Source organism: Protopterus annectens, chromosome 12.part0, assembly GCF_019279795.1.
Source record: "Protopterus annectens isolate FY-2018-M chromosome 12.part0, PAN1.0, whole genome shotgun sequence".
Lineage (NCBI taxonomy): Eukaryota > Metazoa > Chordata > Ceratodontiformes > Protopteridae > Protopterus > Protopterus annectens.
Genome location: NC_056746.1, coordinates 398,948,012 through 398,970,266, shown reverse-complemented (window position 1 = coordinate 398,970,266; position 22,255 = coordinate 398,948,012). Strand labels below are relative to the sequence as shown.

The 22,255-nt window shown below is 39.7% G+C and overlaps 1 protein-coding gene across 1 annotated transcript in view; it reads right to left on the bottom strand.

Annotated features, from left to right (window-relative positions):
• Positions 1-22,255, bottom strand: part of REXO5 (RNA exonuclease 5) — a 1,525,618-nt gene that overhangs the window by 570,947 nt on the left and 932,416 nt on the right. Inside the window, exon 13 of the mRNA XM_044089498.1 lies at positions 17,267-17,387. Within this exon, the coding sequence (XP_043945433.1) occupies positions 17,267-17,387 (121 nt within the window). The remainder of the gene's footprint in view (positions 1-17,266; positions 17,388-22,255) is intronic.

The following is a 22,255-nucleotide window of genomic DNA, read 5'->3' as shown; positions in this document are numbered from 1 at the left end:
GGGTAAGATCTGGTCCCTCCTTGTTTGTTTATGTACCAGATCACTGACATGTTGTCGGTCTGTATTGTAATTGTTCCCAGCGGGAGAGAGTCCTGGAGTGCCTGCAACGTCAAATGTGCTGCTCTCATCTCTAGGACATTAATGTGCAAATGGGCATCATGATCCTGCCAAGTGCCTTGAACTGTCCTTCCCAGATAATGCCCCCCCGCCCCACACACATCAGGGAGGCATCCGTGATCACTGTGGCTACAGGCTGTGGAGGAGGAAAGGGCTGACCTGATGTCACATAATTGGAGTGAAGCTACCAGCAAAGATCCTTCTTGCAGGACTCTGTTAACAGAATTTGGTGAGACATGGGTAGTTCCTGCAAAGACCAGTGAGTGAATAGAAGCCACTGCAAAATTCTCATGTGCATGCATGCTAGTGGAACTAAACTTTTCACTGCTGCCATGGTTCCCAAGATTTTCAAAACTGTTCTCTTGTCTTGGAGGGAAGGCTGGAGACTTGCTGTCTCAGAACTAAAACTCTTTCTGCAGGAAGTTTTGCCATCATGTTCATTGTGTCTAGATCTGCTCCTATAAACATGATACATTGCGATGGCTACAAGGCAGATTTTTCGTAATTTACTGTGATTCCTAGGTGAGAGCAAACAGATAAAAAGTGATGTCTCTTGCTACTAGTAGTAGATGCTTGGTGGTGGCAGTTAGGAGCCAGTCGTCTAGATATGGAAACACTCGGAATCCTAGAAGTCTCAGGTGAGCCATAAGTACTGCCATACACTTGGTGAACACTCTGGGGTCTGTAGTGAGACCAAAGGGCAGAGCTTGAAACTGGTAAAGACTGGCTCCCAGCCGGAAGCGCAGATGATTCCTGGATTGCCTGTCCATCTTTATGTGGTAGTACACATCCTGGAGGTCTATAGAGCACATCCTTGTCTTTTTCAAGAAAGGGAAGAATCGACTGCAGTGTTACCATCCAGAACATGGTCTTTTTTACTAAATCGTTTAATCTGATGAGATCCAAAATGGTTCGCCAGACCTATGTTCTTTTTGGCACTAAAAAGAATCTCAAGTTAAGTTCTAGATCCTATTTGGTCTGCAGGGACTCTTTGGAGGACTCTTTTGTCTAGTAACTTTTGAATTTCTAGAATTGCTTGGTCTCTTTGGCTGGGTGGAACATCTGGGATTTTCTTTATGTTTGGGACAAGAAGAGAAAAGGGTATGGAGTAGCCTCTGGATATGATACTCTGTACCCACTTCTCTTGTTATTTCCAGCCAGGCTTCTAGGTACAAAGATAAGCGACCCCCGACTGCCTCCAGAGATTGACAGCGGGCCTCCCTTCAGGAGCTCTGAAAGGGCCTACCACAGAAAGAATCCCTGTCACCTTGAATTTACGGACCCCCCTCTGCCGCATGGGTGACGTCTTCCATTAGTACTTTGCCCTTGGGGGCAGAAGGGGAGGAAGTCACCATGTGTGTCCTGAAAAACTCTCTGGGATTTTCGGAACCACATCTTTCCTTCCTATGACCTTTTGGATAAGGTCTAGAAGGTGTGGAAAAATGTACTCCTATAGCAGACAGTTTTCCTTTCTTGTTCACACCTAGTTTGTGTGTCCTTAACTTTTGGCCCAAACAAAGACGAGTCATCGAAAGGGGTGTTAGTAAGGGAAGAGTTAAAGGGTTCCGCAAAGTCACACAAGTGCATCCAGGAATGTCTCCTTAGGGAAATTCCTGAACCTGCTGCTCTGCTTGCTCCATCTGGTGCATAAGATATGAGCCTCATGGAGGAGTTGACCAAAGAGTTTAAGGTGGAGAGCTAAGAGGAAACCTTGTCCAATACTCCTGCAGCTACTGTACCTTGGAGAGCATCTCCTAGCTCTTTCAGGAGATCTCTTTGTAGCCTTGCAAAATACTTCAGATAATTCAGCGATCTGAGTGCAAATGTCACTGAAGAAAACATGTGCTTCCCATATCAGTCTATCATATGAGACTCCTTGCTCAGCGGATGGACAGACGAGGATGTTTTAGAAAGTTCCTTTTTGGTGGCTGCCGCCACCACCATAGCATCAACAGGGACACCCTTACACAGGAATTCTTAATCAGAAGAGGCTGTGATGAACGTATTTGGCCTCCAAGGGACAGGTTCCACTGCATCTAGAGACTCCCATGCCTTTTGACTAAATAGATCCATAAGTTCGTCGAAATGTGGAGACACCCATGTGGCTGAAGGGTGAGACCCAAAGGCCTTCAGGTAAACAGACTCCTCATCTGAAGGGTTAATGGGCTTCCAGCCGCCTCTCTGCTTAAAGATTTCTGGGATGTCTGCAAAGAAGACATCCTCAGAGGATGACTGTGGGGACCCTTCTGACTCATCGAGGTCTGTCAGAGGTGACTGTCTCCTCTGGGGAGTCTAAATGCTTCCACGTGCAGAGTCTCATGAGGGACCTCTTCAGAAGGGTATTCTAGATAGGTTTCGGAAGAGAGGGGTTCACCTGATGGGGTACCCTGAGGCCTGGGATCTCTACTGGTCTGTGGATGGTGTGGTGCAGAGACAGACGCTAGTGCCTTAGGGGGAGGAATGTCAGAACCCTTGAGTGGAGCTATCTGAGGAGACAGTACTCTCCTCATCAGCTCGAAAGCCCCCTTCCCCTGGTCCGAGGATACCTCCGGCTTCTAAGAGACAGAAGAAATCCCTAGAACCAAGGGGGTTGACCTCGAAACTGGTGAAGGGTGTGAGCTCATCCACGCCAAAGCCTCGAGAGGTAAGTTTGAATCCAACAAATGTCCAATCCGACTGGAGCGCATTGGCTCAGACTCCTCGGATGGAACAGAGGATGTCGGGGCAGACGTCGGGTCTGCAGAACCCAAGATGGTTCACGGCACCAATGGTTCCACAAAGGTCATCTCCAGGCATTCCGGCTCTGAGGTCCCGGGTCAGTTTGGAGGAGTAATCAATGTTGACAGGGAAAACTTGGTTGGCTCCAAATCCCTCTGGATTGGAGCCGGAAGGAGTTTTACCAACACCGGTGTCCTTATCAGTCTACTATCCACATCATCATGAAAGACTCATGTAGGACTTGGAGAAAGGAGCAGGAGTTCCAATAGTCTGCAAAATAGGGGACCTTAAAATAGGAGTTACTGGCTTCAATACTGGGGACCGGCTCTGTAGTTCGAATTCCACTGGCACCGAAACAGTTGGTGCCGATGAAAGAGATTCTGTGGGTCTGGTAGTTTTCGGAGCCGAGGAGAATACTTTACTTAGTTTTTTTGCTGGCTCCGACTGTCCTGAAGAGGGGGAAGATATCTTGGTGGATTTATTAGATTTTGAAGATGGTGATTTAACAGAATTTGAAGTACCCGGACCTTCTTCTAAAGCAGGGGTGTCCAACCTTTTCAGTTGCAAGGGCCGCATTGGGTTAACAAAAATGGTCTGGGGGCAAACGGCAGGTGAGGACCAAAAAAAAAAAAAAAAAAAGTCTCACATTAACTGAAGAGCAAAAAAACACTGCTTTATGTGGACTAATGTGGCTGTATTGTAGGTTAATTTGAACAATAAATAAATTAATAAATAATATAAATAAATTAATAAATGCATAATATTTCACCTAAACTTCAATATCTCTTTCTAATTATTTAAAAAACAGTTAAATCCATTCTAACATCTTAGTAAAGTTTATTTGTAAAAAAATTTAACAGGTACAAACCTTTCAATTTGTATGAGATCATACCTGTGATTTTGCTGGTTTCCATGTCTTCCATCATGTCCTTAATGGCCATATGTTGTCCAAAGCTCATGTATTCTTCTGTTTCTAGCTTTGCAATCTGTCCCTGAAATATGGCACTGGCAATATCAGGAATGATGACACTTTTACTTCTTAAAAAATGAACAATTTTTATTTTTACATTTGTTTCACTGTCACTAACAGATGGTACAACACATTTAACTTTGGTTCACCCACTTACTGTGGAGACACAAAGAACATGGTAGTATGCCAAAACACACTCCAGTTTCACAAGGTAAACTCACACATGCTGTTTTGCAGTTGCCTCTCCAATCTGCATTTCTCACATTTAAACAAATAAGTGACTTTTTTATAATAAAATAGTAGTGGCACTGTTTATTTGTGAAACCAGTTCACAAGGGTGCAGCCAGGCACAGACCTTTGCAGATTTCAAACTTATTGGTCCTAGTTCTTGTTATACTTAAGTGTCCATATCAGGAGGTTCAGGCTGTCAAGTCAGGATTGTTCTTTTGTGTAGTAGAGTAGACAAACATTATGAGCATAACCTTTTAATGTGAAGACTGAGCTTGTCTTTTGATACCAGTGCGCCTATATCAGGTTTGATAGATGTAGTGGCGATGCTAAGAGTATTTTCAAGATGCTCATCTGAAATTTTGTTCTGATTTTATTTTTGTATGCTTCACGAGAAAAAAAACTGCTCGCAAATGTATGTACTCCCCATAAGAGATGTCATGAACAGGGCGTGTTCGTGAAGTGATGGATATTTTTCTTTGGGTAGGTATAACTTATAAAAGTCAAATAAAGATGCTTGCAGAAAGTTTTCTTTAAGTTGCATATCTGACTGCAATTCTATGCATTCCAGTTGCAGGTTTGCAGGCAACATGTCGATGTCAACTGAGAATGGAGTAGCAAATATACTGAACTGTTGTTGGTGTTTTCTAAAATCTTGAAATCTGCTCTCAAACTCCTGTGCTAAACTATTAAGTAATGCCACATATTTTTCAGTATTTGCATGGCTTTTGCTCAGACAGTGTTGCAAAGTGAATGAAGCTATTGTTCTTAATCTGACTGTGCCACAATTTAAGTTTCATTTCAAATGCAGTCACTGTTTGAAACATGTCATTTATTAATAGATTTTCCCTTGGAGGCGCAAGTTCAGGTCGTTTAAATGAGCAGTGATGTCTACTAAGAAGGCTAAATCAGCCATCCAGCTTGCACTTTCAAATTCAGGTACAGGCTTTCCTTTAAACTCCATAAAGGACTTTATTTCATCTCGTAAGTCATAGAAGCGTTTCAGCATTTTTCCACGACTTAACCACCTCACTGCAGTAAAGTACAAGATGTCTCCATAGGTAGATTCCAAAGTAGTCAGAAACTCCTGAAACTGGCGGTGATTTAATCCTCTGATCTTATGAAATTTATTGTTTTAACAACAACATTCATAACATTTTCCATTTTAAAGTCTGTGCAGACAAATTTTCTTGATGTATAATGCAGTGGTACTTCATGAAACACATTACTGATCTGTTTTGCATCTTCTTCCATCAGTGTTGTTAGTCCTTCCTCTTTCCAACCATAGCTGGAGCACCATCAGTTACTATGCCAGACAGGTTTGTGATGGTCAAGGAAAATCTTGCCAGTGTTTCTTTTACTGCCTTGTACAGATCAGCAGACTTCGTTGTGTCTTTCAGTGGAACCATACAGGCCAGTTCTTCAGTAATATTGAAATCGTTGTCAACACCACGAATAAATATGGCAAGTTGTGCCATATCTGTAATATCAGTGCTGTCATCCAAAGCTATGGAGTAATACTTGAAAGTTGCACACCGAGATTCCAACGTATTTTCAATAGATTTGGCTATATCTTCCACACGCCTATGCATTGTCTGGTGTGATAAACTGATTTTAGAAAATTCTGATTTTTTTTTTCAGGGCAAATTATGTCTGCTACACTTTCAAGGCATTCTTTAACAAATTCACCATCGGCAAATGGCTTGGATTTTTTCGCAATTAAATTTGCTACAACATAACTTGCCTTCAGTAAAGAATCCGGTTGAGTAGCTGATTTTCGAAACAGCTGTTGTTGAAATGTAAGACTTTTTTAATTCTGATATTTTCTGTTGACGCGACACGGCTTGCAATTCACTTAATTTGGGGTGCGTTTGAATATAATGCCTTTTTAAATTGTAGTCCTTGAAAACGGATACCACTTCTCTGCACACAAGACAGAGCGCTTTGTTATGAGATTCAACAAAGAAGTACTCATCAGTCCATTTTTCCTGAAATACTCTTCTTTCGTCCGCTATCTTGCGTTTCACGGTTTTGGTTTGACCAGATGTAGAAGCCATCTGAAAAGTAAAAGAGGAGTAACTTAACTACTTTATTCCTAGTTATATAATTTTTAAAACAATGGCTAACAATTTACATTAAAAATAAGGAAATAAAAATTAAAACTATCCATACTTGTAGTAGTATATGTTAATGGTGTTCAAGGGATCATTTCACATCTGCAAAATAACACAAAAATATCCCTGGGGTGAATTTACAGTTACCCATCCTGTTGGGCAGATTACATATGAGGGCCAGTGAGGCACTTTGTTTCATTTGTAGTACTAATGCCATTAGTCTTCAAAACACCCATTACGCATAAAGCACATCACATTTACTGTGACTGTTGGTCTGTACTCTGTGCCAGTAATACTGGGCATTTTGAAAAGTTCTTCATAATTCATGAAATTCAGATGGACTGCGATAGAGCTATGAACATGTATGGTTAGCAGTTAGCTGCATGTAATCAACAGTTTCTTACTGCTACAAGAATGGCAGCTTTCAATGACATAATCAGAGCTGTACCATCAAGTTTCAAGTTAAATACTGTGTACTTTGCATGCTACCCAAGAAAAGTCATTCACTTGCAATGAAAAAAACTGGCACACACTGACATTAATTCACTACTACTGTACTACCAATTCACACTGCGAAAACCACTCCAGCCGTCCAAAGTAGGTAAAATGTCAACATTAGCAGCCCTACAGTATTACAATCCACAACATTAAGCCAACAAATTTGCAATGACTATTCTCTTCCATCTAGCTTAGTACTTCAGTTTCCCCTCTGTACTGCCCTTCTTCTTATGCTACATTCCCTGCCTTTTTCATATGTCCCCTTACACTAGCTTAGTACTTGTGTCCCTCTGTACTGGCCTTCTGCTTATGCTACATTCCCTGCCTTTTTCATATGTCCCCTCACACTAGCTTAGTCCTTCAGTGTCCCTCTGTACTGGCCTTCTGCTTATGCTACATTCCCCGCCTTTTCCATATGTCCCCTCACACTAGCTTAGTACATCAGTGTCCCTCTGTACTGGCCTTCGGCTTATGCTACATTCCCTGCCTTGTTCATATGTCCCCTCACACTAGCTTAGTACTTCAGTGTCCCTCTGTGCTGGCCTTTTGCTTATGCTACATTCCCTCACTTTTCCATATGTCCCCTTACACTAGCTTAGTACGTCAGTGTCCCTCTGTTCTGGCCTTCTGTGTATTTTACATTCCCTGCCTTTTCCATATGTCCCCTTACACTAGCTTAGTACTTCAGTGTCCCTCTGTACTGGCCTTCTGCTTATGCTACATTCTCTGTCTTTTCCATATGTCCCCTTACACTAGCTTAGTACATCAGTGTCCCTCTGTACTGGCCTTCTGCTTATGCTACATTCCCTCACTTTTCCATATGTCCCCTTACACTAGCTTAGTACTTCAGTGTCCATCTGTACTGGCCTTCTGCTTATGCTACATTCCGTGCCTTTTCCATATGTCCCCTTAAGTAAAGAATTCACATCACTGACTTAATAAAACAATTCTGAATAAGAGGTCTCACCCAAACAAATGACTGGTGCCATACACATGACCGCAAGCCAAATGCCAACAAATGCATCATCATCCCTTTAGTTTTGGGTAAAGCGGTTGTGAGGCTGCCAGCCCAGCTAGATGTTATTTTGTACAATGTACATAATTCTGTGTGTCATTTTTGAATACTAATATGCTTCCTATGCTTGTCTTACAAATGTAAAAAAAACACTATACATATGTGTATGTTAAACTATTGGTGCAGAAGTGTGTGTTGAACTGTATGTTCTGTACTGAGCTTCAAGAATGTAACCAGTGTACCCTGCTGGGAAAGAACAGAGATGTGTATTGTAACTATACCTATGGCATGCAGATGTGTGCTGTAAGGTAGAAGTTGGAACATAAAGAGTTAAATTTGACAACAGTAAGAACAGAAGTGAATTGTTTTATAACTGTCTGTATTGAAAGAGAAAGAGTTTTGCCAAATGTTAGCAGCCAGGAAACAAATGAAGTGAATTGTTTTACGACTGTGTTATCTCATCAACAAGACAGGATGCCTACACTGCAGCCAGAAGTTCTTTTTAATCTTTTGTGTGGAAACAGACAAAATGACAGGTTTCAAATGTAAAACTGTTTACTACTGTTTTATGACTTCCAGTTCCAGGGCTTAGGCCAGGGGCCTTAGGCACATTTCTGAGAGATAAGTAACCTCTCTTAGGGACAGATTGCAATATAGCAAGATTAGTAGATGTTTTCTGTATTTTGAGATTGTCCTGCAATATATTTCCTGCAATTCTGAACTGTGTCACTTTATTCATTGAGTTATTGAATATTGTCTTATTCTTTTTATTGTTTATTATTAAATATATTTAAAAACCTTTAATTGTGGCTGGTTTGTTTATTTAATTAAGACAAAAAGTATTTTTTGTCATAATGCCTTGTTTTGTATGTAATTTGCACTCGTGATGCTTACTTCAGTAATTGCAACAGGCAATTGTGAAATTCAGGAATGCTTCAAACACTTCAAGCACGAATGCATTGAGATGTTCACAGACTAGCTTACATAGTCAGTTAACAGACAGATACCTACTGGAAAAGGCCACAATCAATTCAATATATAATAATTATATATACATATTGACCTCCGTTTCATATTAGTTTGATGGACGTTCACTAGACTACAGATTTTAACACCCCTTCCTTTTGAGTCATTTTGCCTAGTATAGACAGCACTGACGAATAACCAATGGAACAGTATAACAAACTGAAATATTGTAATGAATTATTCAGACTGTATAATTACCAAGTAATTTTACAAATGAGTCAGCATAGTTCAATTAGGGTTACCACCTGTCCCACTTTGCGAGGACAGTCCCTCTTGGGCAGTTGTGTCCTGACAAAAATTTAAAAAATGGCAAATGTCCTGAGATTTTATCTGCCTAAGCAGACACCTCCAAAGCAGACACCCAAGCAACCGCTACCCCAAAACAAAACACGTGCAACACATAGCTCACAAAGCCAGTGTACCGAGCAGTCACAGCCCTTAAGACTAAACAACACACCTGATACACTTGTAATAGGTGACTATCGTCAGGCACACTGACGTCCCGCTCACCAGGCTGAACAAGGAGAGGGTCACGGTGAGCAGCCTGTCGGGCGCTAGGATCCGCCACAACACAAGCACTCAGGTCACTGCAAGGCAAGTACAAATATGATTCAGTCATTGTCCATGCTGGTGTGAATGACCTGAGGGCACCTCCCTGGACTACATGAAAGAGACATAAAGGAGCTCTCTGAGCATGTAGACCAGGCCGGTGACCCTGCCCTTGAGTAGCATCTTACCCTCACCAGGCCCATAATTGAGTACAATGCCCTTTTGGGATGGACCTTACCAGACACCTGCAGCAATTGGAAAGACCCCAAAAGTACCTCACCAAGAGGATCAAAGGGCTCAAACAGATGCCATATGCTGCCCGGTTAAAGAAACTCCAGCGCCACTCAGTGGCATACCCCCTGTTCAGCGGCGATCTGTGCCTGACGATAAAGCCATGTCCAACCCGGAATTAATGGACATGCTGTACCTCAGAAAATCCAAATCCCATCGAGCTACGCACTCGAGAGACTTGAACCTCAGCACTGAAATAAATAGGACATGCTGGAGGGACAAATTCATAACCCAGAGGCTCCCTTCACTCTGGAATAAAAATCCCAGTCCAGGTTAGGCAGAGTCCCTCATTGACTCTCTTCAAGAGGAATCTTGATGAGTGGATGGGAGATCGTAGGTTTACCCCGGGTATCATTTCTGTGTCACTGTTAGACAAAGGCACAGTATACTAACCTCGAAAAAGGGCATAGCAAAATAAATTTAAAATGGGTGGTGAAAGCCAAACACATTCTGGCTAGGCTTATAAATGCCCTAGGGCAGATAGCCTAGCTATGAACCTATGAACCCACCTCAGTTAGGGCAGAATGGGAGGAGGTGTAGTAATATGCTGGAGGGTCACTTTGGCAGAGACTGTTTCACTTGTGTAATATGCTTATATTTATTAATGACTAATATTCACACCTCCTAATTAGACCGTGGTGGTGGTGCTGCGGTTGTGTGTTGCTGTCTGGTTCAATTCTCAGCTATACCATCTTCAGTGTGGAGACATGCGTGAATGGGGCCTTCTTCGCTGAAGGTTGTGCATCAGGGCTGGTAACTCGCACGTAAAATCAACTACCAATCTTTAGCAGACTGGAGTTCCGCTGTGGCGACCCCTAACCAGCAAAAGCCAAAAGACACTAGTGACACAACAACATTCACATCTCCTAATTGTGTATTTTCCTTTTCTACTCCACTATCAGACAGGAATTAAAATTGGTCCAAATAACAGTGTATTCTGTATTTATCCACAATTCAGTTTTATCCTGCAGCTATTTCCTTATTGTCATTCAGACACACACATTGATTACTCTCATCTGTTACCTCCATTTTCTATGTCCTGTACCAAAATTCTTCCTACCTAGTGGAACTACATTTACGTGCCAAATACAAACATTTTGTTATAAAATAAAAGTAACTATCCCCAGAACATTGCTGTGGTCCAAAATGACAAGAACCCTTCCCTCCAAAAAGACTGTTTGTACTCTATCAGAAACGTTTGCAATATCAACCTGAAACAAACATCACACTCAAATTGCTTAGCCAACTTTACAATTCCACAAACAGTAGAAATCTATCCGTTAACACTGTATTAGAAAAAATATTAATGTTTTGTGTCTGTCTCCCACTGTCTACTCTTTCTTTTTCTTTGAGGTTACTTTATTTCTTCACCCCTCCTTCTGTTACAGTACATTCATTTCCATCATCGTAAGTCTCATTAGCCAGGACAGAAGAGAAATCTGATGCTTACTTTTGGCTTTGGCCACACACAAGTTAAGTAAGGACAAGTTTGCTTAAATATCCTGTTTTACACAAAGAAAGCAGCCCTTTATTTTTAAGACACAACTACTATAACGCATGAAAAGTTTGATTATCGAGGTGTTTTAAATTTTCACTACAAACAACTCCACATTACCTTCCCAAACCCAAGTCCAAAAATATTTTCTGAAAACTGTGCACAGCTTTACAATGTAGTTGTATCAATTATGCCGAAAAACAACGCAAACCATACAACCAAAAAACACACAACACTTGCAGGAAATGATACATTTTCTTTTTACTACTTGTTTTATGCTTACAGACATACTGTGTACTATAACTAATACAATCATGCTCCCTGAATCCATCAGTCCTGTAATTCTTTCCCCTCTTCTCTCTGCCACATTGCATTTGACAAGTTTAGTAACAGCACAGTCACAAATTCTATCATAAACAATCTTTTTTTCCCCAGAGACTAGAAAGCTGAAGCATGTTTATTATACTGTACATACAGTTGCTGTGTCCAGCAATCATGACCACTCCCCACCAACATCCACCCCATACCACAAAACCTGACAGGGCAAGAAATCTGGTAAACCAGGTAAAGCCTAATAAATGAAGTGGAAAAAGCCCCAAAAGGACACATTTTAAAAATGTAAAAACTGCTCTTATAAACTTAGAAAGTTGCAATAACAGGATTTGAGTTAGGATGCATTTTCTGAAGGATATGAACTCTAAAACTCAAGTGTATGTCACCATTTAGCTTTAGCCGGCGACTTAATCCTCATCGATTTACCAGAAAATGACAAATTTATAGAGGGGAAAAGACTAAAAATAAGACAAACAGACATTCTACGAACATCTGAACAGGTGAGAGGGGTCACCACCCTCTCCTTCTGCACCAATTGCACCCCTCCCATAAGCAAAGATAAATTAACACACACATTTCCTTGAAGGCTTCCATTTTACTACACACGCTAGCTAGAAAATTAATTGTTTTGAACCTTAGCTCGAACTCTCAATATAAGGAGAACTTTTCATTTACAGACAGACTTCAAGACCAATGCAGCCTTAGAAAGTGCTATGATAACTATGCATTGCCAACTGTAGCTTCTGGGGCATTTTGAGTTCATCTTGTTCTGCAGGAGATATAAATTGAATGCAAGCATGGTTATTTTGCCATAATCTTTTACATTACAGAATATCTACAAATCCAAAGCCATGTTATTCAATCCTTATTCCATTGCTGAATATAGACCCCAGTTCCTTTCTGTTGTATCTCAAGACAACATACCAATTTCACTGTAAACCACGTTAAACACGTGTGCATGGGACTCACTCTATCCATGAGGATGATGTTTTTCTGGCTCAAAAGTTACTACCAACTAACTTTCACACTCACACACTATTTCCAAACCCTTGGCCTCCAACTGAAGTCTCTTTAGCTCCAGATGGATTTTTAAGTCCGACCTATGTGGAAAGGTTGAACTGTCCATTTTCTGAGAGTTTTACATCTCCACAGCCAGTCGGATTGTCCTCGATGTTGCTGTTCAGTGATGCAGCTGTGCCTAAAGCTGCAATCATGTCTGCTTTAGTCAGGTTAGCATACACAAGTCCTTTAGTCTGGCACATTTCAGCCAACTGGCTCCTTGTCAGCTTGCCATACTCCGCCGCTGACATGCTTGCCTGCTCTCCCTGACTAACTAAGCTAACAAAAAATAATAAATAAAACAATTGTGATATGATCTTTGAATGTTCACTGTATGGCTGGCTGAGAGTACAAACACCTTCAGTGATCACAAGCTAAGCCGCTTTTATCATCCCCCCATAACCTCCAAAAACCAAAACAATGAAGGTGTGTACAGACTTAGTACAAGAAATCTGGACAAAGCCTGACAAAATGGGGGGACAAAGGCCCCAAAATAGGGACAGATTTTTAAATATTGCTATTAAGTTGACAGAGTAACAGCGTTTGTGTTAACATACATTTTCTGAATGATTTGAAGTCTGAAACTCAAATGTATGTCATTATTTAGTTTAGTGACTTCAATCCTCAGATCATCCCAGGTATTTGCCAGAAAACCACAAATGTTATGAGGAACAGACAAAAAAAATGAGGCAAAAATCTGGACAGTTGAGAGATATGGTCAGGATTCAAGGAAGATTTAACTGTCAAATTGATTAAATTCCAAAGTAAAACACGTAGTGGCCTGGAAGCTACAGAGGGCTGAATTAACACTGCTGTTATACAGGCAAAATGTATTACTACCTGAAACAATCAAAAGCAAAAGGAAAGCATTCAGATAATCAGTAAAACACACGGGTAAAGTGAAGTAACAGAGGAACAGGAAAACATGGGGATGATACTGGCTTGGATGGATGAAAACTTTGAACTTGTGTACACTAACAAGGAACAAGACGAGAAGATAAAATTAGGCAAATCAAGGAAAATGAATTGTAAACCCATACATCCCTAAAAGGGATATGCATTAACCTAGCTTGCATGAAGAGAGTGGGAAAAAGTGGGCTACATGCATGAATCACATATCTTATTTAAATGCATCTGATATAATGATGAGAAATGTAGTCACAACTCTGGTTAGCCAAAACAGGTACAAAATGTCACACAACAACAATCTTAGAGCTGTATACTTTTGTAACATCTCCTTTTACAGTAGCTTATTAAATTAGATGCCAGAGAAAGTATTTAAGTTCTCCAGAAGCATAGTTCTAAGGGAGCAAAATACTTATGTACAACCATGCTTTTTGGCATCAATAGTAAAAATCAGACCAGCTTGCTTATGCTGTTAAAAATTAAAAACAATAGGAGTTCCACAAAATGTGAACAATGTGCAGCTAAGATAATTTTTCCTTTTTTTTTTGTTAAAATATGACACCTAATTTTTGTTAAAATATGACACCTATTACATCAACAAAAAATTAAAACTAATTTAAAATGGCTTCCTAGTTATAGAACACTCGTGCTCCATTTAGCTGCAAGATATTTTTTCTGGAAAATGAACTAGATCAGCTCCACCTTTTGATTAACTTAACAGTCTTTCCCTCTCACTCCTAGAAACAAGGAAAGGAAAAGTTTACCATTATCTTCCCCAAATTTCCCCATATATATATATATATATATATATATATATATTAATTAGCATGTCCATGCACCCCCAGGGTCACCTCATTGCAAGTCCAGAATGCACTTCTAAGACAAAGAACACTAGCTTCATGAGTCCAGACAATGTGCCAGGCTCCCTTTTTTGTTAGCGGTAAGCACAGCCTTACAGACTTGCTACTAAATGTATTCAGTCTCAGCCTTTCCATTGGATTCATACCTGAGGCATACAAAACTGCTATAAACATTCCAGTTCACAAGGGAGAACCCACCACTAACTCTGGTAACTATAGGCCTAACTAGACATTTATATGCTTTAATTAACTACTCACACTATACTCATATCAAAACTCTTTTTAAATATAACATCCTTCTCTGCGACTGAAAGTCTGAGTAATCTGTTGCTGGGTTCACCATCATTTCAGCACAGAAGGTAGTTCTTACTAGTGGGGACTATAATACCATCATTCTGGAAATACGTTTTTTCCAAACTGTATTATTAAATGGATAGCAACTTCTGCTGATATTGGCATCAGTCTCCCACTAAAACTTTAAGTTTAAAAAACAGAAATCAGACTTTGAGATTATCATCCATATTGCTATTTGTACTCATTACAGCTTTATTTTTGTCATTCAACAATTAAAAAAAATACATTTAAGCATTATTTTTTACACCTGTGCTAAACTGTTTACTTTCATAGGTAAATACAGACTGAAGAATAAACTTGTTGTAGACTGATAGAGACAAAGACAGAATAAATGACAAACTGATAATATAACAAGACCTTTCTGGCTATGTTTCAAAACACATGGAAAAAAAGCCCTACCTAAGCAAAAACATTTTTATGTTAAGTTAGGGGATGAATTCATAACAAATTTCTATTTTCACTCATGCTCTCATGTGCTGTAGTATGTATTCAGTGAAAGCTAACTGCTCAGCTATTTAGCATCCTTACATTAGTGTACTTCCTACCAGGTGTTTGCACCAGTAGATCACTGAGTGTATTACTTAGTTGTGATTCTATTACACTCGATTTAACAGTAACATCTTAAATATAGAAAAGCGAGCTGAGCCTTCCTCTTGTAACTTACCTTTGTTGTAGTGTAGTAGTCGGCGTGTACACAACGAATAAACACAAATAAATCCTCTCTCTACACTACGATCGCTCCTTCCTGCAGCTTTTCTTTAAAATCACCCGAGCGGTAAGTTTTGCATGCGCATACCAGCCAGCTGAACGACGCTGGTATGGGAAAAATAAAAAGAAAGTTGGCATGCAGAAGAGCAAAACTACGCGGACACGGAAAAAAAGTGAAATTCATTTTAAATTTAAATTTAAGGGTCGCGGGCCGCATGGAAGAGCTCTGAGGGCCGCATGCGGGCCGCGGGTTGGACACAACTGTTCTAAAGCTTCTTGGAAGGGGGACTTCAGCAACCCTCTCACTATCAATTTGTTTTTTTCTTTCTAGCAGTACTCTGGAGCTGAAAGAATGGCATATAGAACATGACTCCTGTAGATGCACTGCCCCCAGGCAGTAGACAAAAACAATATGGGCGTCTGTTAGAGATATCTTTTGACTGCATTTGCTACATTTTTTGAAGCCAGAAGGCTTAGATTCTTTATGTTCCTAGGACATGTTCAAAAATCACAGTCCACCACAACTACAGTAAGTAAACATTAACAACTTAACACTATCAAAAAACACACTAAGAACAAATATATATATATATATATATATATATATATATATATATATATATTTTTTTTAAACAAGGAAAACCAAACGATAGCAATTCTCTAATTTAAATGAATCTGCTCTATAACTAAGGATGGAATGAGAAGCCCTCTAAAACAGGCAGCGTCAGCCCTCTAACTTAAACGGACCGATGCCTTTTTCTCTTTTTAAACTATCCAACTACTCTAAAGATAAACAATAACAACAACAAATAGAAAGCCCTAACTAAAAATGGGCTTATAGTATTGAAACTCTTAAACCAGGATAGGGAAGAAACAAAAGGCCTGATGACAAAAATGACGGCCTGAAGTAAAACACACAGTAACTTTTTAAAACTATGTAAAAGGGGAGGGAATTACTAATCACTAAATTTACAGTAAGAGTTAAGAAGAACTTTCTCCAAAAATAAGCAAAAGGTTTTTCACTTAGCCAGAGCCAAATGGAAGCACCCAATCTGTTTAGCGGCAAACGAGATCTGTGGAGCTTCACTAGAGCATGATGGGATAGGGATTCAGCCTCGAGCCAGTGGAAGACCTCGAGCTTTAGTATATGGCCAAGTCGGAACAGAAGATCGATTCTGAACCCTACCAGTAAGAATGAAGGCAAGATAAGACAACATAACATCTGAAAATTGAGATGGAATAAGAACAAGACAGTAATTTAAAGTAATATGACCGGACGATCCAAGCACTCAAAAGAAGGACCACGTCTTTCAAGAAGCGGCAAATGAAATCTGAGGGAACAGGGGGAGATGCACTGTGGGTAAGAGGAGTGTCCAACAGCTTCTTTGGTTGCCATGAGCTTAGTAACGGCCGAGTCAGATCCATTGATTGGATCCATAACCCATCTGTCAGGAGGAGATGAAAAAATTGACAATATCAGATCTTATGTTACACAGCAAGAAATTCAGTAAATAAACCTAAATAATTTTTAATTTGCTGGTAAGGTTGTGGACAAAGAACAAATATGTTGGTGGTCATGCCCACTGTTTCTCTACTGGTGGGAGCAAATGCATCAAAGTGGCAGCAGTAGTATTCTTGGAGCCAGGATGCCACCAGGGTCCATAATTAGCTATTTCTTGACTTTTAGAACTCTCCTAAAGGCCAACAAATGATGTTGACTCTTGCTTTGGCTGCAATTAAACACTGTATTTTGTCATACTGGAACCAGTCTTTAATAGTTCAGTTTTTACTGAGAAAAGTGATGACACCTGCTTTAGACAACAGTCCACTGAAAAAGGTTAAACTACATTTTTTCTTTTCAACTGGTTCAATGGTCACTATCTCAGAAGGTGCCCCCATTATCTGTTTAATTCTTATACAGAGTTTTGCTAGAGTATTACTTCAATAACATTGCTCATTTTGCTTTGTGCAAAACTCCATATATCTTTCAAATAATAACAATAAACACAGTTTAACAGAATTTACCTCTTGGTCAGACGTACACTGAACACTTCTCCTAAACGTTACTTGTTTCATTTCTGTAAAATGTTCTTTCCTACCAACAAATACTGTTGCTTTGCCAGCAGAACCAACTGCATCTTGAAGACTAGAAAACAAAAACAATGTTTTTAACTCGTGTTAAACGCCAGTTAACATTTTTCAATTGAAAATTGAAAATAAAACCCATGCTTCCATTTGCTTTTATTTACAAATTTAAGATAACAATGTAGTTGCTATGAATTACCACATCAGCACAGCATTCAACATCATGCATTCATAAATTCAGACATTATGTGGATTGGTCCCTTTCTTCCCTCTTTGGCTAATTGCATACACTTTACCTTTGAAGACAGAAACAATTGTTTTTCATTTGTTTTAGTTTTCTTAGCTATACTCATGGTTAATTATGAAAGCCTGTATCTTTTCATTTCATTTTTTGGCCGTAAGAGCCAATAAAATATGTCCCTGACTTCTACCATGAGTTTAGGAGGTCAGAAATCTTTATTTTTCAATGTAAATTTTAGGGAAAACTGGATTGACATATGGCAGACTTGCTGTGTTGTCATTGGTGCACTAATAGCCAATATTTCTTTCTCCATTCTAGGTGGTGGTGTGGTGTGCCATTATTTAGCACTTTCTGCTTTACCACTAGCTATACGTCTACATTTTACACATTCACAGCTTCTGCCTGGAACTACCAAAGCCTCCAAAAACACTTCTGTCTGGGATGATGGTATCATAAGTACAAACTACAGTGGTGATAGGTCTTCAAAAACAGCAAAGAACAGCAACTTAATGCTGCTAGAATGTCAAGTTATGTAGCTCCTGCTACTCAAAAGCAAATGCCTCTCTTGGCTTTACTGTTATTTCAGACTGGCAAAAGACAAAATCTGTATTTCTCTACTTTCCACTGTGAATTCCTATAACAAGCTCCACGGTCATAGCACTATGGAGTACAAAAAAAAAATAGAAACCTTTGGAATAAACTTTCTGTATTGTTTTTGCCCTTGTACCTGCCAACAATCAAGCAACTCCCTTGATGAGACACTGCCCTGTCCAGGGTGAGACGATGACACACTCACACCATCCAGACAGCCTGAGGATACTTCCATTTTGTTAATTTTGGCCTAATACCACCCCAGGTAGAGTTGTAAGCACCTGCATCACTGCAAGGGCTACCTGCGCCCCATTGTCAGTAAATGGGTGCTCCCCACATGTGCAGAAAAGGCTACCATCAGCGACTCAGGTGGCCATACCTACATCTTTCCCAGCACCACCTTCCTTTATCATGACATGTTCACTCTCTAGCCAAGGTCTATAATTAAAGCACAAGAATGATGGGAAACACTATCCCTTATCCCCAGGACAAGTAGCTGAGCCTGGACTGTACTTAGTGTTGTATCCGTCTATGCTACTGGTGAGGCTTTGGATTAAAATGATGTACTTTTTATCAAAGTACATACTGGGTTTCCAGCATCCTTGCACTCTACAGTACTCTGTAAACAGTGACCAATCCTGCATTTTAATGAAAGTTTAGTCACTAATGCCCCTCCCCCAACCACACAGATCCAATTCACAGTGATTAAGGGTAATTTTGGGGTCTGAATGACAAATTTAGATGGTAATATAGGGCCCGAATGATAAAAGTTATAATTCTGCATGAATTCAAAAAATGGATATGAAGTGGAATTCAGCTGTTTTACCCAGCCCCCTTAAACTCTTGCCCTTATAATCAACTAAAAGTTTGCAACAACTTGAAGAAAGAGGATTTTTCCTGTACTTAATGAATCTCAGTCTTAATATATTTTTGACTCAGCACCACTCACGGAGTACTTGGAGAGTATAAAGCAATACCTCTAAGTGCCCAGAATTTCGCAGAATATCCAGATTTTTTGCCTCATATTTTTGGTCTGTTCCTCAAAATTTGTGGATTTCTTGCAAACCACTAGGGATTGAAGTCACTGACTAAGCATAGGCATTTAAATTTCAGACTTCATATCCTTCAGAAAAATGCATGCTGAAACAAAACCTGTTTTTCCAGCAACTTTCTAAGCTTATAAGTGCAATATTTAAAATCTGACCCTATTTTTGGCCCTTTGTGTCCCGCCCATTATTTTTGATTTGTCCAAATTTCTTGTGCCAACAGACTGAGAGCATGGTGTAAACTATCTGTAGTAGGACAGGCAGTGTGTGCACATAGTTCACCATTAAGCTGGCAGCTAGTAGTTTTTACATAAATGGATGACATGAGAAGTGCTTGTCCCATACAAATAATTAACCCTGATGCTGATGGCATAACAGGTATGCACTCACAGGAACATTAGGAAAAATATATCATTGCGTGTGCCTGGAAATTAGACGATATCAGAAAGGGGCAATGGGCTTTTATTTTAGAAGTATACTCTGGTAAAGAAGGAAAAGTCAACATTATGCCCTTACACTGCAAATCTGCACAACACAAATACAACAAGGAAAATACTGAAAAAGTCTTTATCAAATGAAAGGGCTCATTCTCCTTACAACACACACACACATGCAATGTAATCATAAATTTAATCCTAAACATGAAGCTTAAATGAAGGGTTAAAAAGATATGGCTCCTGATACACCAACTGCTGTTTGAAGCTAAAGAGTAAACAGAAATCTATTACAAATTTTCTAAAAAATACATTTATGGAAACAAACTGGTTGCGCCATTTACTTCTATGTATGGGTAAACCTTCATTGGAACACATCTAGAATCAGCTCCCCAGCTTGGCAAGAAGCCACCTTATGTCTGTTCTTTCCAGCCAGAATGTCTGTACAAGTACTGTTAGATCGCTTATGTTATAAACAAAGGTTCTTAAGACCTGCAAGAACAGTTAAGTACTGCACTGAAATGCTTCGGTAAGCCTACTTACTGCCTTAAAATACTTGTATGTCAAGACATATACCTATTAGTAAAGGATTATTAATAACCCTTCGTAAAACAATGTATCTATAAGTTAGAGACCTTTATTTATTTATTTTATTTAGATTTGTCTACTGGGGGAGAGCACTGATTCAGATAGAATAATTTCAGCCCCAAGCCTGCTGTAAAAACCAAAACAGTTTAAATATACACGAGACAAAAACAGACTCTCTAACACAGGAAGAATAAAGATGTAAACAGAATAAGGAAAGATTCAGAAAGTTTAACAGAAGCTCATGTCAGCAGGGTAGCTAGCTTGGGGTGAAAGGGGCAAGTGCACAAAGTGTTAGACAGAGTGATCTGATAGACTATCCATCATTCTGATCTCCTTAGTGCAATACCAGCTTTTAAAAGCCGGTATTGCATTTGCGGTCAAACCTGAGCAATGTAGCGCTCTGTGTGTGGTATAACTGTAGCAACTGTTTCCTACATTGTAGCAAGCAGTTTGCTACAGTTTCAAGTTTTTTTTTAAACTAAAACCTGAGCACTATAGTGCTCTGTGCAGGATATAAACTGTAGCAAGCAGTTTGCTACAGTTTAAAAGAGAATTTTTTTTTTAATTTTTTTAAGTAAAACCTGAGCACTGTAGCGCTCTGTGCAGGGTGCAAACTGCAGCAAAAGATTTATTACCGTAATGTAAGGAAGGATGTCTGGGATATGGTGGAGTTGTGTTCTGTTATCTGGCCACCTGGTTGGTAAAGGTGTGGACATTTTTTTGATTCTTTACATGTGAGATGCATAATGCAGATTGGGTACTGTGCCTGCAGGAAGCATCCTTTTTTTTTTTTTTTTTTCTCTGCTCCTGGCTCAACTGCATTTTAGACAAAGAAGAAACCTTGTTAACAATTGAAGAATAAAAGAATAAATAAAATATAATTAAAGCAGAGATTTGCAACAATCAGAGGTTCAAATATATTGCAAGATTATACAACTTAAAATACTTAGATAAACAAGAAATGGTTTTACACATAAGGAGTAAAAGGAGAGAAAATTACAGTTTTGTACCTACCATAAAATTAGATGTTCGACTGTTCACACTGCTGCAGTCATTACACTTGGGTTATCCTGCTGTCAGGCGGTCCCGCAGTCGGCCAGAGTTCCAAAGTCTTGGTCCGGCGTCAGTTGCTGTCACTTCTTCCCTGACGTCAGTGCGCCAGGGGTATATAAGATGCAGCTGACGCCATTTTCTTCAGTTTTTCTTGCCCCAGATGTCAGGTGCCCCCAAGTAGGTAGGCAATACATATTGCTAATAAATATATATATATATATATATATATATATATATATATATATATATATATATATATAAAATAAAAACAATACCTTCAGTTACTAGCAAATACACCACAAAGGTTGTATAGGATAGAAAGGTATAGATAAGTCCAGCTTAGACAGAGGGGATGGAGGGAGGGTAACCTGGATTGCAGCAGTGTGAATACTCGAACATCTACATTTATGGTAGGTACAAAACTGTACTATGTTCATCGTGTTACACTGCTGCAGTCATTACACTTGGGTAGAATCCCAAAGCTAAGGTTGGGTGGCTGGTCTATAAAGAGTTAGGATTGGCTATGAGGTCCTGCAGAACTGCAGTGGCAAATCCTGCTCTGGATTTAGAGTTAAGAGGCAAGTGGTAATGCTTGGTAAAGGTGTGCACTGAACTCCAAGTTGCAGCCTCCAAAATTTCCTTGGTAGGTACTCCTCTGAGAAAGGCTGTTGAAGTGGCTGTTGGCCTGGAGGAATGTGGCCTAATGTTATTAGGGACTGATTTTCCATGCTGTGTGTAACAGTAATGAATATAGTGTCCTATCCATTTGGAGATAGTCAGCCGTTTTTGTTTGATAGTACTATTTGCTTTGAGATAGCCTTGCCCTGTGATCCTGCAGCATATGCTACAAACAGTTGCTCAGTTTTCCTGAAAGCTTTTGTTTTGTCCAAGTAGAAGCGTAGCTGCCTGTGTATGCCCAAAGAGTGCAGAAGTTTCTCCCCTTTATTCTGGAGATTTGGATAAAAAGTTGGCAAAT